This window comes from Asterias amurensis, chromosome 15 (assembly GCF_032118995.1).
Source record: "Asterias amurensis chromosome 15, ASM3211899v1".
Lineage (NCBI taxonomy): Eukaryota > Metazoa > Echinodermata > Asteroidea > Forcipulatida > Asteriidae > Asterias > Asterias amurensis.
This window is the reverse complement of record NC_092662.1, coordinates 17,478,397-17,492,553: the sequence shown is the minus strand read 5'-3', so window position 1 is coordinate 17,492,553 and position 14,157 is coordinate 17,478,397. Positions and strand designations below refer to the sequence as shown.

The window sequence follows — 14,157 nt, the reverse complement described above, 5'->3', positions numbered from 1 at the left end:
AAAAATAACAAACGCTTTGAGGCACCCACCGGTTGTAATAAAGCGATATATAATAACAGCATATAACTAACGGGCAAAGTTTATTCTCACCTGTTTTTTAGTTGATTACTCCCAAGTGCCGTCGAGCCGTCCTTAGCAATGAATAATTGAAGACCCTCATCTGAAGGGCAAGAAGACAAAAAGAAGAGATGTATCAGGATGATAATATTTTTGACAACAATCATTGTTGACTCGTACCACAAAAAATCTGGTGCTAATCTGGTGAACTGAGACCACTGATAGAGGTCTCAGTTGACAAGATTAGCACCAGATTTTGTAAATCCATAATTATCTACTTACCTCCAGCACTCTCATCTGCCTGGAAATCTTGTTTACTGATGATGTCATCAATGATTTCATCTGCATCGACCCTTGTGTCGTCAACTCTTCTCTGCTGTTGGGACTCCTCTGCATGTTTCTACAGAAATATAAAAATAAGTTTATAAAAAAAATAATAATAATACTACGAAAAATTATAAATATAAAATAAAAAAAATTAAGGTACTTTCTAGTCACTATTGCTCAAAGGGTCTTACAGAATTAGAGCTAGAAATTCTGTTTTGTTTTGAAACAGCATTTTCTGTCAATATAACAACGTGAGGTTTGCTGTAGCACCATGTGTAAATATTTTTGTTTATATCTCTTGAAAGTAGTGTTATTTCTGAGAAGAGTTGGTGGTTGACAACTCAACGTTTCGATCAGTATGCTTTGATCATTGGTCAGAGACTGAAGATGATTCAGAGCATACTGATTGACTGCAACCACCAATTCTTTTCAGAACCAACACTAATCAAAATGAGATATTCACATGGTGTTACACAAATATCAATCATGCATCATGGAACTTTTCAAATCCCACCGTCAAAATTAGTTCATCTAAAATCGGGCCACACAACTTTAATATTAGTTTCTTTTTATTATTCATCGTGCCAGCTACCCCCAGCTGAATTAAGATCAGATACAGGGGTTTAAAAATAGATGACATCGCTTAATAGATCTTGATTAAAAATGACAGCTTTAGTTTAAAAATAATAAAAAACATTTGGTCAATTTGTTGATAATATAGATGTTATAGTCTCAATTAGGGATGACTTTATAATTCACATAAAAGACTCATCTCAGATGATGTCAATTTTTTTTGTCAAGTATTTTGTTTTTACTTGATTATATTTCTTGAGGTCCCTCTGAGCTGAGATCCCTATGCTCAGTCACAGGAACATACTGCTGATTAATGTGTACATCAGTGTTATAGGGTAACACACAAAATAGTAATGCAAAGTTTTCCATTCAAAGATGATGTTAAAAAGCACAGCATACTTTACATTAATCAAAATCCAATGGGGAACCTCCCCCATTCACTCCACCACCACCACGACCTGCACTTTCAACCCTCACCCTAACCCTATCCTTCTATATCTGCCCAAACAGCCTACCTCAGTAGAGGAACAAATCATTAGCCTCCCCAAAGAGAAAACTCCTTCCTAGTGACTGCCTCTTCCTAAAACCTGGTTCATACTTGAATGCGAATGCGATACACAATTTTACATCACAGAGCTGTTTTCGCAGCAAATGTTTCGCAGAAGTTGAGCACATTTCAACTGTTTTTAACTGTTCGTGCAAGCTTGTGACGTCAAAATTCGTTTCGCATTCGCAGGAAGTTATGCTCCGGGCTTTACTCCTTACCCTCCGTCTTTCATTGGTTCCCTTCCATGACTCTTTGGGTTCTTCCTGCTCTGGTAGATCCGTCAAGCTCTGCGCGCTTGAGAAGTGCTCGGTGGCGCTAGAGGATCGGGAATGAGTACTGCTGTAGCCGCTAGCTCGTGAATGCTGGCTGTTGTAACTTGAGCTACGGGAATGACCAAGCTCAAAGATTTCATCCTCAGGACCGGTAGGTTCAATTTGTGATACCAGACCTGTATGGTTTTAAAAATAAATAAACAAATAAATTCCTTTTTCATAAATCAAACGATAATTGAGCCAGATGAGGAGATTGAAACAATCCACTTGTAAAATTAGGTACAACTAGTTCAGAAGGAGGGTAAAAAGGGTTTCTATGAATATCATTGGATAACAGGCTAGCGAGCATTAAAGACCATAAGTGGGCTAGACAGGGTATATATGGGTTTAGAAGGGGGTGAACAGTTTTACAGGGATAGCAATAAAGGCTTATATGGGCTTGACAGGGTACCTCTGGATTCCATAGGAGCATTAAAGAGAACAGTCTCTGAGCTCACTGGAGAGTGAGAGTCAACTTATCCTTGCTTAAGTGAACTTTCCATCAGGGGACAACAAACTTTTAATGTACTGATTTGACCCAGACATCACCAATGCTATGGTCTAGACTAAAGGCATACAACAATATGCCACCATCCACCAAGAGGACTTTCCAAGGAATATAAACCTGCAGGGTAGAGATCCATTTCTAGTCCCCATTGTAGCGATTTGTATATATGGTAGAACCAAAGATAATAACTTTTGAAGCTAATCAACCATACTTGCAGCTGAAAAGCTGTATCACAAAGGACGCAACTACAATGTTTGAACTTGAAGCATACAAAGACGCCTTTGGCAGCCAGACATATCGACCCAAATTTGATGAGGGAGCACAGCCAGAGATCAAAAGTGTCTGATTTTTTTCCTGAGGTAGGAAAACCCAAGGACAAGGAGAGCTGCATTTGAAGTTAAGCTAAGTCAACCTCCCATATCAATATGAGATGTGCCTTGAGTAACGCAGAGGCCATTGGCTCTATTGCCCCGCTCTTGACCTAATTGTCCTTTCGCAAGTTTCCCATAGACTTTCCAATGAAAGTGCCCTAGATGCAAAATAAAAATTGCCTTGCCCTCTCAAAGAAACAAAAAGGAAGGGGTAGCACTTAAAAAATGCACGAGCTTTGGGAGCAACAACTACTTCATCTATCAGACTAACAAGGCAATTTTTAAGTATTCTTTCATTGAAGAAACTCCAGTCGTTTTGATACTTGCACATCTCAGACACCCCCACAAAGTGTTGATGAAGCAATTTCTATAACAGAGACGTCCTTTTGTTGACATTTCAAATTTGTCAGTCGTTTATCGACCCCTAACACAAGCTTTCCAATACACCTGTGGATATCGGATTTCTTGACAATTATTTATTGCCACAGGCTATTTCAAGCGTTCAAGCGAAGTACACGTTGTAGAACGAGACAGGTGGGGACCATATGATTTGTTGGTAAGCCCCCCTCTACTGTGTCCCCCCCCCCCCACCACCACCACCAAAACAAACATCTTTCATGCACCAAAAAGGTATACAGTTAAAGATAAATTTGTAACTTTCAAAAGGCTTCCTGCAGCTACTTAACACACCAACCAGGAATTTCAGTTATAAGGATATTGGCCAGTAGGACCAGTAAGCTTGTTAGTCCTTTCACTGGTCCATATTTCAAATGAAATAGGGAAACTTTTCAACACTAACGATCCAGTCGGAGAGAATTGTAACTAGTCCTCGGTGCAGGCTTGAGGATTCACGGAGGCAACACAGGCGATTGCCTCCATGCCCCCCGGTTATTGCCTTGGTGCCCTTGAATTTCTCCAGTAGAAATTTACAATTTCCTCATAGGGTGCCCTTTACCAAGGAGAAAATGTCTTGGTGCCTTGTCCGAAGCATACAGGCCTGAATTGTGTTCTCTGGTGTTTCAACTGGTATTTGGCCAGCGAACAAGTGTTGAGAGGGAACACTGCGGTTCTGTTTTTCTGATCTAAACTAGAATCATACCTGATGTGAGAATGTTTGGTCTTGGTTTGCCTGGACGACTCCTTGCACTGCTGTCTCCGACCAGACTCCCACCTGACATGATCTCGTTGCCTCTTAGACTTGACTTCAACATGTCGTCTTTCTTGACCTCCCCGGGGAGAAAGTGATGCGTCATGTCCGGCCTGAACAAGAAAGAAAGTATAACAACAACAAAAATTTAAATATCTATACTAAATGTTTCTAAAAATATATTTTGGTTTGGTGCCTACAGCACCATGACAGGCCTGATACTTCATGGAGGCACTGAAGGTGATTGCCAGAATTTACAGAAAGTGGGTTCGAATCCTGGCCTGGTCAGTTTTGTTCCTGCGATGGACTGGCATCCTGTCCAGGGGGAATAGAAATATTCTCAGTTGTTTAATGTCAAGGAAACCTGATATAACACTTGCCTGTTGAGCCATTTTGACTCGGGACAGACTTTACTTTACTTTAGACAATATAAGATAAAGTCGAACAAATAAAACATGATTTATTTCGCGTGGACAGTCAGTTGATAACATCTATCTTCAGCATTAAAAGTTGACAAACTAGTTCCCAAGGAGCTAATATTGACTGTCCACTTTAAAACCAAGTTTCATTTATATAACGAGGCGTTACTAGTGTCATCGTAGGAATGCAGTGCACTGGATTGTGTCAGTGCCATTATCTCAACATATGATTTGAGGGCTTTTGAGGCATTGCATGGTGAGGTAATATCTGTTTGATTTGAGGTAACATCTTGTGTGTATCTACTTGCCAGGTAGAGTTTGTTCTTAGAGAACTGTCTTCTTTTATTCTACTACCGCGGAGTAGATTTATCGGATGTTCAGGAGACTTCTTCTCAGCTCTGAAAAGAACTGTCCTGCTTCTTAACTACTATCCTGGCGGAAAGTATAGAAAATTGGCTAGGACTACTACTTTAGCTTATAGGATCGTAATTAACTGCACTACTGCGTAGTCAGTTCTTGGATTGGTCTCTAGAATAAAGAAAGACAGTTCTCTAAGAACAAACTCTACCTGATAGGTAGATACACATATGGTGTTACCGCAAACCAAATTATCTCAACAGTTATGTATTATGTACTATACTGACATTTCAAGCTTGTACGTGGAGCCTTAAATGCTAAAGTATGTGGCATTTACTCCACACTTGACACCTGCCTGGCCGATTTAACTCAGCTGACATGATGAAGATGAACAACTCCTACACAACGGACCAATCATGTCATCCTTCATTGGATGCCAATACCACATAACCTGATGTTCAACCTCTCCGTTGGACCACTTAAGAAAGTGATGAGACAAAACTTACAAAGGAATTGTGCCAGTCTATATCTCCAATTTAATCCTTTCATGACCTCTGCCACAGTGAAGGAGAAACATTTTGATGTATCATTACTTTACAATATATAGCTTTGGAAAACCTAGATGATTTGAACGATGTACTGTTCCCAAAACCTAATGTACCATCTCTTTAGGATATATTTCTTGAAAACTAACCGGAGGGTTGGATTGTGCAAATGCTGTCAGGTCATTCAACCACTATGACTACTTGTGTAACTTTTCTTGGTTCAAAGATCGTAACAGACCTGATACTTCATGAAAACAGAGGTGACTGTCAATGCCTTGGTGCCCTTGAAATGCTCCAGTATAAATTTACAATTTCCTCATAGGGTGCCCTTTACCCAGGAGAAAATGCTTTGGTGCCCTTGCCCTTTCAAACACGTAGCATACACTGTACAGGCCTGTAGTAAGCATAGCTGCGTCATGAAATTGCAATTATGTGTCATTGTTATGAACAGTTGTCTTCAGTATGTGTGGTTGTTGTTGCTGATACTACCACCAAAAATTGCAGGCTTGTGTTTGCCCCCCCCCCTACCTTCCCTACCTACCCCACCCCTTTAGTTTCTGATTTGGTGTGTACATTGATCAAAATTGGCAATGGAAGGCATGGTCCCTACGTTCCAGAGATGGAGCGATCCACAAACGCCTCAACTGGAAGTAATTAATTACTTGGATTTACAGTTGAGCCAGACCCTGTTAAGAATTGAAGCAACACTTCCCAAACAACCCCCAGTGGGATGACAGGGGCCGGGGGAAGGGGGGGGGGTAAGCAGAGAGATCATGGCTCAGCCAAATCTCTTAAGGAGAAGAGGGATTTGCCAAATATAGATCAAGTGGGATAAAATTGCTTAATCCTGTTTCCTGACATCTGCGTCATGTGTTCACCATATCAAACTACTTTCTTAAGAGGATGTTTCTTTAGAAATGGGGGGGGGGTCCATCTTGTTTTACTCAAATCAATGAAACCAAAATGAGGCTTAAGGGACTAAAAACAGTCAGGCACCATTTGGGTAATACTGATTATCACTACTTGTTGATGCCAATGAGCATTGGGAACAAGACAAAGACACAGCCTGGTGCGGTGTGGTTTATAGGAGTGAGTAGAACAAGTTAGAGGTTTATTTTAGTTCCAGTCATACCACAATCTTTCAGACTTCTCCTTTTATTAAGTTTAAACTTCCTCTTCTTACCACTAATGTGCTGTTATTTAAATATTGTCTAGAGAACCCAGTGGATCATTTCAGAGTTTTTTGAGGAAACAAATTTAAACACAACAACAAATACAAGGCAGAATTAACTTTCAAAGAGAGCATGAAGAATGAAACTTTTACAAATCAGAATCGGGAAGTGTTTTGTTACATATACTTTCCAAGAATGTATGATGCATGTGTTTAATAATGTCCTGGTTGCAGAGAAAATGGATTACTGGGGGACTTTCCAGTAACATTCACAAAGAAGGTTTAAAATATCAAACTTTCTGTTCCATCAAAACTTTTTCTGCAAGCGTCTTGTATTTCACATTGCGAAGTGTGACACAAGTATGTGAGACTGAAAACGTTTGGGTTTGAAAATCAACACCTCTTGCTTTTCCCCTGAAAAACCCAACTAGAAACTTTAACTAGAACTTCCTTGTAGAAATTTCTCAGTTAGAGACAGAAAACATCGATTGCTAGCTGTGCACACTGAATGCCAACATTAAGTAGCAATTCTCACTACTCACAGTATGTGTAGCATGTATTAAGATGTGCATTCAGCACATGTTTCTTGGTGGGTCCGCTCTAGGTACATGTAGAGACAGACTTGGAATGTCAACCCTGGTCCTGGTTCAAGGCAAAGGGGTCCCAAGGTTAAATCGATAACGGCTCAACTGGAGCTAGTATCACGTCTCAACGATTCCACAGATTGGACTTGGGACCTCACTTCAAGGAGGGGGGTCTATGAACTATTATATCTTTTACCAACTTCTCACCTTTGCGTTTATTGTTCTTATGTGCAAGTATGCTTAATAAGAAATGACAAGAGGTAACAAAATCCTCAACAAAGATGTTGTCATTTGGGGAATGTTACGAGGAAAACGAATTCTTGGAGAGTCTATCAATCCATCCTAAGCTTTCAATGACCACAAATATACTTGGAATATTTCTAGGCAACTTAAAACCGTTTGTGTTGTGAGGTCAACTGTAGTGTGTACATTGACAAATTCTACATGGCACATCATACATCAATGCTTTGGGAACATCATTACAATCCTCCTGTTTGGTTTTCTTAGAATTATATCATCATGCGATAGTCATAAATGTTAGGAAAAGTACAATTATTCCACTCCTCTGGTTTAGTTCCCAAGAAGCATCATTAAGCAGGGTTTACCCTAAATTATTTTAAGTGACTGGCCGGGTACAGCTTGGACAACATTTTGATTGGTCTAGGGGTGTTTTAACTGGCATTTGCCCAGCGGACCACTGTTAAGGGCAAGCGCTGTTTAGAATAATTTGGTTTGGGGAAGAGTACATTCATTCCAATCATCCAGTTTAGTTTTCAAGAAACATATCATAAAAAGATGGTAGGCCTACATCAATGGTTCTGGGTTAATTCAAATCCTCAAGGTTTTCCACAACCATATCATAAAGGAATGAGACATCATTGAATTTTAGAAGAGTACGTTCAATCCAATCTCTATTTTTTGTTTTAAACCACATCTTAACAGGATGGTACATCATTAGTTTTGGATTCATTCCAAACCTCTGGCTCATGGTACAGACAAGGACAAAAATATAATCAGCACGGCTGTTTAATTACTTACGCTTTAAAGCATGGATCTCCGGACATCAACATCATTTCTATGTTGACCTGCAAAAAGCAAACAAACAAACCAGACATTAACACCTTCTCCATTCACTTATAAACAAGGTTCAAGTTTTATGGGTATTCAAACAGTTTTTTGTCGCAGTGGTTCAACAGCAGGACTTCCAATTACAAGGTTGTGGGTTCGAATCCTGCCAAGCTCACCACTGATTAGTTACTGAATCACAGATTGTTGATTTGTGCAATTCATAATCAAAGACATTGAACCAATGTTTTTGTGACAGATTGGCTGTTGCCAGCTTTTTGGAGTTTATATCCCCTTATGAGAGTTTGCTGAGTTCCCTTGTTAATGGGAAGATAATCTAAGCAACAAAAAATATTGCTTTCATCTAGTTTCATCTTGGAAAGAAGTCTTCAAAGCTTGAAGTTGGCAAACTTTTCAGCAGAAAACATCACAATTTTACTTGCTAAGCAAAACTTTTGCAGGGAACCAGTAACAAGCAGTTTACATAACAAGGTATTTTGGCTGGTAACCCATTTCTGCTGAGCAAGTTTTTGTCTTCGCTCATTACCTTTAGAATGCTGTTGTCGAGTCGGTTCTTTGTGTCGTATCCCTCCAAGAGGTATCGTCTGGTCATTTTACCAGACCCGGCGTACTCCGCTAAATTGACATCGGCAAAACCGTATTTGACGAAGGTTTTACCACCTTTGACTTCCTGTAAAAGTTAAATAAAAGGAAAAAAGTGATTAGTCTATTTTAATTTGAGATGTAAATGGTAACAAAGACTTAATTATTTTAGTTTTAAATTCTCTGAGTGTTTAAAAACACCTCGAAGATACTAGGTCAAATATTTTTCAAATTTGATCAAAAAACTAGATTTAAACTTGAAAAAGACTCAACCCCAAAATCCACTAGTGATAAGTGGCCTCCATGGTAACCAAGAGGTCATGATAGAAGTTCATTTTAATGTTGTGCCTCTGCAGTCACCTCCAAGGACGGTGGCGCTATTCTGCCACGTCTTGCATTCCTTAGCACAACTGTACCGATCAACTTGTAACAATTAATACTCCCTACAGAAACAGGGTTGTGGTACAGGCAGGCGAGTGACCTATATATAAAGTTTCAACTATGAATAATACATTATGCCAGCATGGCCTTCCTATAAAATACTACATGTAGATTGCTAAAAGATAAATTATGGATTAGATTAACTTGTGATAGTGTTGGGGTCATGTCCTCAACCTGGATCAACCCTGAGTTGCATACATAGGTCTAGACAGTACTGTTCTTCGTTCAAAAATGCCTGTTCTTTTTAAACACTTCGTTTGAAATAGTATTCCCTGACTTGATGGTTGAATCGGATATGATTGTCCCGGAACTTTTACGGTTGTAGGAAACATGTGGTTCAGTTTGATCAGCTGTTTATGTGAATGAATTCCATCAGTTGTTAGATATGAATAGATCTTTTAAATATAGCTCATTGACAACAACGAGGAAAACATCGGAAAAATGGAGAAGGGTTGGCTGGGAAAACTGGTTGGGCAATTAAAATTGTGTATAAACAAATTGATTCATTGGAGAAATCTAAAAACTGACCTGTGCATTTATCATCTGTTTGAGTGCTATAATTATTCATGTACAAGGAAGTTTCATTGTCAAAGGGCACCTCTATCATAAGGAAAGCTTAACATTCCTACTGGAAGGGGCACCAATGCAAGGACATAAGCATAGAGAGAAAACAACATAACTAACCAAAGTTTCTTCCTCCAAAACTTGAACATAAAATTAACTTGAAAACTACATTAAAAAAATACATAAAAACCTTGTGAACCAGGTCTGGTCGTGGTTTCCCTCCTGGTTCTGATTTCTGCCCATTGTTGTTGTTTTTAAATGGTGTTATTATTGTTTGATTAGCATTCACTGGATATGTACATGTACTGTTGTGTTTACATTGTCTCTGCTGCGCCTTGAACATCTGTAAAGATTGATTTGGCGCATTACAAATACCTACTATTATTATTATTAACCTTGAAGAAAACTATCTTTCCTGTGTTGTTTGCAGTTTACACTTGATTTGAAAGCACCTTGATTCCATACTACGATAATTTTATTGAAATTCACTTCCACTGCACTTACTTTTTTAAATCTTTAGTTTCTTTACCAAAGAGATAACCCAACTTAAAAAGAACTGTTCTTAAAGGCAGTGGACACTATTGGTAATTGTCAAAGACTAGCCTTCACAGTTGGTGTATCTCAACATATGCATAAAATAACAAACCTGTGAAGATTTGAGCTCAATCGGTCACCGAACTTGCGAGACAATAATGAAAAAAAAAACACCCTTGTCACACGAAGTTGGTTGATTTCGAGACCTCAAGTTCTAAATCTGAGGTCTCAAAATCAAATTCGTGGAAAATTACTTCTTTCTCAAAAACTATGGCACGTCAGAGGGAACCGTTTCTCACAATGTTTTATACCATCAACCTCTCCCCATTACTCATCAATAAGAAAGGTTTAATGCTAATAATTATTTTGAGTATTTACCAAAAGTGTCCACTGCCTTTAACCTAAAACTAGTTAGTTTCCCTTCATTAACACCTTCAAGGTACGCCAAAAAAAACTATTCAGAAAAATGAAAGTAAATCATTGTTTGAACAGTAGCTTCACTTTCATTATTTGTAGCTTTCAATGAAAACCTAAATTAACCAGCATGTGAGAATTACATCTAATTCGGTTATCAGGTTTCAGTGAAAGTGATGAACAAATTGTTTCAGTTCTATCAGAGATTAAATGCAGGTTCTTATCAATGTGATTTTAATTGCAACAATCAGATTTCAGAGCTAAAAAAATCAAGGAAATTAGACAAAAGTTCCATCTTTGTGTGGAGATAAAGACAGGAGGTCATCCGTTCAAGTCCAGCTATAGTAAATTTTTCTTTTTCATTGTTCAACCACAAATTACCTAAAATTTACCTGGTCAATTTCCCTAATGGCTTATGACTTTGAAATACAAAAAATAAGCCAAGCACAACAAATTTATGCTTACCACAAATACCAACCCAAATCCCCATGTCACATACCCTATAAGACTGGTATCCTGCTCATTTCTGCTAAGCAGGAAGCAATGTTTAAGTCTCCCTGTATTGAACTTCATTACCAGTCAGCTTTCAGATTTAAACTAAGCTATATATCTTTTCCGGTAATTACCAAAGCTCTACTGCACTTTGTCGGTATCCAACCCTGCCGCAGCAATGCATTAGAACTTATAATCCCACTACGTTGGAATCAAAAGGAGACCTGAGTACACATTATTAATGCACCTGCCGAGGGATACTACCTTTATGCACCTGCCGAGGGATACTACCTTTAGAGCATACAAAGGTGCGATAAATATTTACATCTCCCCCATACGTTCACATCTTGTAAATCATTTCTGTATTCAATTTCGTTCACTCCCCTCCCCCTCGAAGGACTATATTTGGCACTATTTGTGAACACTTTTGCATGCTATTTTTACCGATCTTGCCATCATTTTTTCTGTCATGTTATCATTTTACGAGTATTTGGACCAAGATGTAGAAATCCGGTTGTTTTTAAAGTCATTTTAAAGGTGGGTTTGTTTGTTTGTTTGTTTGGTTTTTTTTTTAGATTTCAAAGTCCACATTTTTTATCCACAAAAGTCATTCGGAAACCAGTTTCAAAATTTGGTGGTCATCAAACTTTGAGTGAAAGTTTGCAATTTGTCTCTAACAACATGCTTTGACTGGTTATAAGACACAGCCTTCCATTAAAATTCATCTGCACTTTCTGTCGGATTCTGTTGGATTGACTACTGCTATGGTTAAGTGATTAACGCTTTACATTGAATCAGACATATGTGGTTCTTCCTCCATGGTACATCAGAGTCCAACAGTTTAGGTGTTGAGTTAACGATAATTGTGTTGGATTTTATTGGAGTGAGGAAGGATCCAGGTGAATCATGAATCACTCAAGAGAATTGGGGTCAAACATTCAAAAGTTTGACATTATGACCGAACAAAATAACCTTGTTTGACGTTTTTGGATGACAAAGCTGCAACTTTATCAGTAAGATCGTGAGTTTTGAAACTGCTTTCATGACAAACGAAGGAAGTATTTGATGATCTGTATTTGTCATAATGCAGGAGGAAATGGCAGACAGTTCAATGTGTGAAGGACAATGTTATCCATTATTTGTCAATTGCGTTAATCTAAAATAAAGCACTATTGATAGTTTCTTGTCTAATTTTTTTAGTATTAAAATTCTGCCATGCCTTGAAAAATTTTCCCGCCAAAACATGAGATGCGATTCAAAAAAATCAACTTGATTTCAAAGTTGAATCATTCTTCATATTTTTAAATACTAAGTTAAAGTACTTTAATTACTAATGAGTAGTACCTATCAGTAATACAATTGGAGCATATGACCGCGGCTTGAACCCACACTCTGCTGAACAGAAACACCAGAGCTGGAGTCCATAGTCAAAATACATGGTGGCATTAACTGTTACGGCAGAGAGTGACGGTCACAGCACAGAGAACATTTCATGACATTTCACTGGTAACCTGTTCAAGCCAAGCAAGAATTTGCTGCACTAAGCAAGTTTTGAGGACAAAATTGAGCCTAGATGTTATATTATTAGCCGTCCATTTAATGCAAGTTGCAATTATTGCTGCAACAAGATTCTAAATTCTATTATTATTAAACGGTCTTCAGGCTAGAGATCCACAGGGAAATAAAATTGTCTGTAATGGGGCAGTGTGCCATCTATTATAGCTGTTTAGAATCAGGCAGGCCTGCTGCTTCACGGAGGCAATGAAATGCGATTGCTCCCTAGGGATTGCCTTGGTGCCCTTTAAATGCTCAAGTAGAAATTTACAAATGTCCTCAAAGGGTGCCCTTTACCAAGGAAAAAGGCCACAAAACGAGGCAATCAGGCCTGCAGGGTAGTATCTCAAAAGCGATAATGGTGTTGGAGGGGGGTTGGATGGGGGGCGGGGTCGATAGTTCAAGCGGACAGCCAAGTGGGGGGGGGGGGGGTGATGTGACCCTGATGAGAGTTAATAGATTGTACATTGCAGGAGTTCCCGCCAAGGTGTGGACCTACATATAGGTGAGACCTCAAACACATTAAGTGGACAAGCATGTGTCAGGGTTTTTTTACTTAAAAAAAAGGATCAATGTATATCAGTCCCTATTCAGTCCCTATTTAGAATACATGCTATGCTGTGAATATTATTTTCTTTGACAACTTGTCTTACTAATTATTCTACTGCCGGGGAGAAGATTTCAGAATTCAGGAGACTAATTAGTTCTGAAAAGAACTGTCGTGCTTAGTGGATGGAGGGGACTTCTTGTTATTAACTTCACTGCAGCGGAGTGAGTTCTTAATTGGTTTCAACGTTTCCACAAGCCTTCTCCATAGTCATCGACAGGAGGGTCCATACATGTACACCTACTTGTACACGCACGGTCCTAAGATTTTACTGCGATGTAAAGATCATTTGATAGGCCTCTATTTGGTCTAAAGATTTTGACAAACAGCAGCAGATTTTTTTTTAGGGGGTGGGATCAATTTCCAAAATCTGATTTGAGGGTGGGGGGGTATGACTTCACAAACAAAACAGCTAGAAAACCGGCTTTGATCTTCTCTATAGAAACAGTTTCTCTATAGAAACAGTGTCACAGTTATGGATTTACAGACTCTCTACATCAGTGCAAATGGAAAACCGCACTACAGAGCTTAACACATCAACTCATATCTTCAAGAAATCTGCAGTCACAGGATAATTTCTTTAAATAACCCTAAAATCAGAGAAAATATCTTGACCAAAATCCAGCCTGAACTATTATTGTAAGTAGACTTCTCTCAGGTTATGTCACATGGATTGACAGGACAGAGTTATAGAAAGATCTCCGTTAATCACAACTTGCCACATTTGATCAATCACCTTTGATCAAAACAGCCCTTAGAGATTGGCGTAGGGGTTATTTTCAACCAAAGCTGTTTGAGTATGGTCGGACATAGATTGATACAATGTGGTTGTGAAGAGGCACTAGCTATGAGGTTAAAGTTCAACCAGAAATTCTAGGTAATTCTATTTCAAAACCTTTCTTTGTAAACCTAGGTGAGAGTCCAACTATTTGAAACGTGGATCCAGTAAATGATGGCATTTCCACC

At 38.7% G+C, this 14,157-nt stretch overlaps 1 protein-coding gene across 1 annotated transcript in view; it reads right to left on the bottom strand.

The window, feature by feature from the left end:
• LOC139948102 (early estrogen-induced gene 1 protein-like) overlaps positions 1–14,157 on the bottom strand; it is a 37,317-nt gene that overhangs the window by 5,234 nt on the left and 17,926 nt on the right. Inside the window, exons 3-8 of the mRNA XM_071946133.1 lie at positions 8,530–8,673; positions 7,956–8,002; positions 3,794–3,954; positions 1,723–1,952; positions 340–457; positions 91–160 (exon numbers count right to left, since the gene is read on the bottom strand). Coding sequence (XP_071802234.1) covers positions 91–160; positions 340–457; positions 1,723–1,952; positions 3,794–3,954; positions 7,956–8,002; positions 8,530–8,673 — 770 coding nt within the window. The remainder of the gene's footprint in view (positions 1–90; positions 161–339; positions 458–1,722; positions 1,953–3,793; positions 3,955–7,955; positions 8,003–8,529; positions 8,674–14,157) is intronic.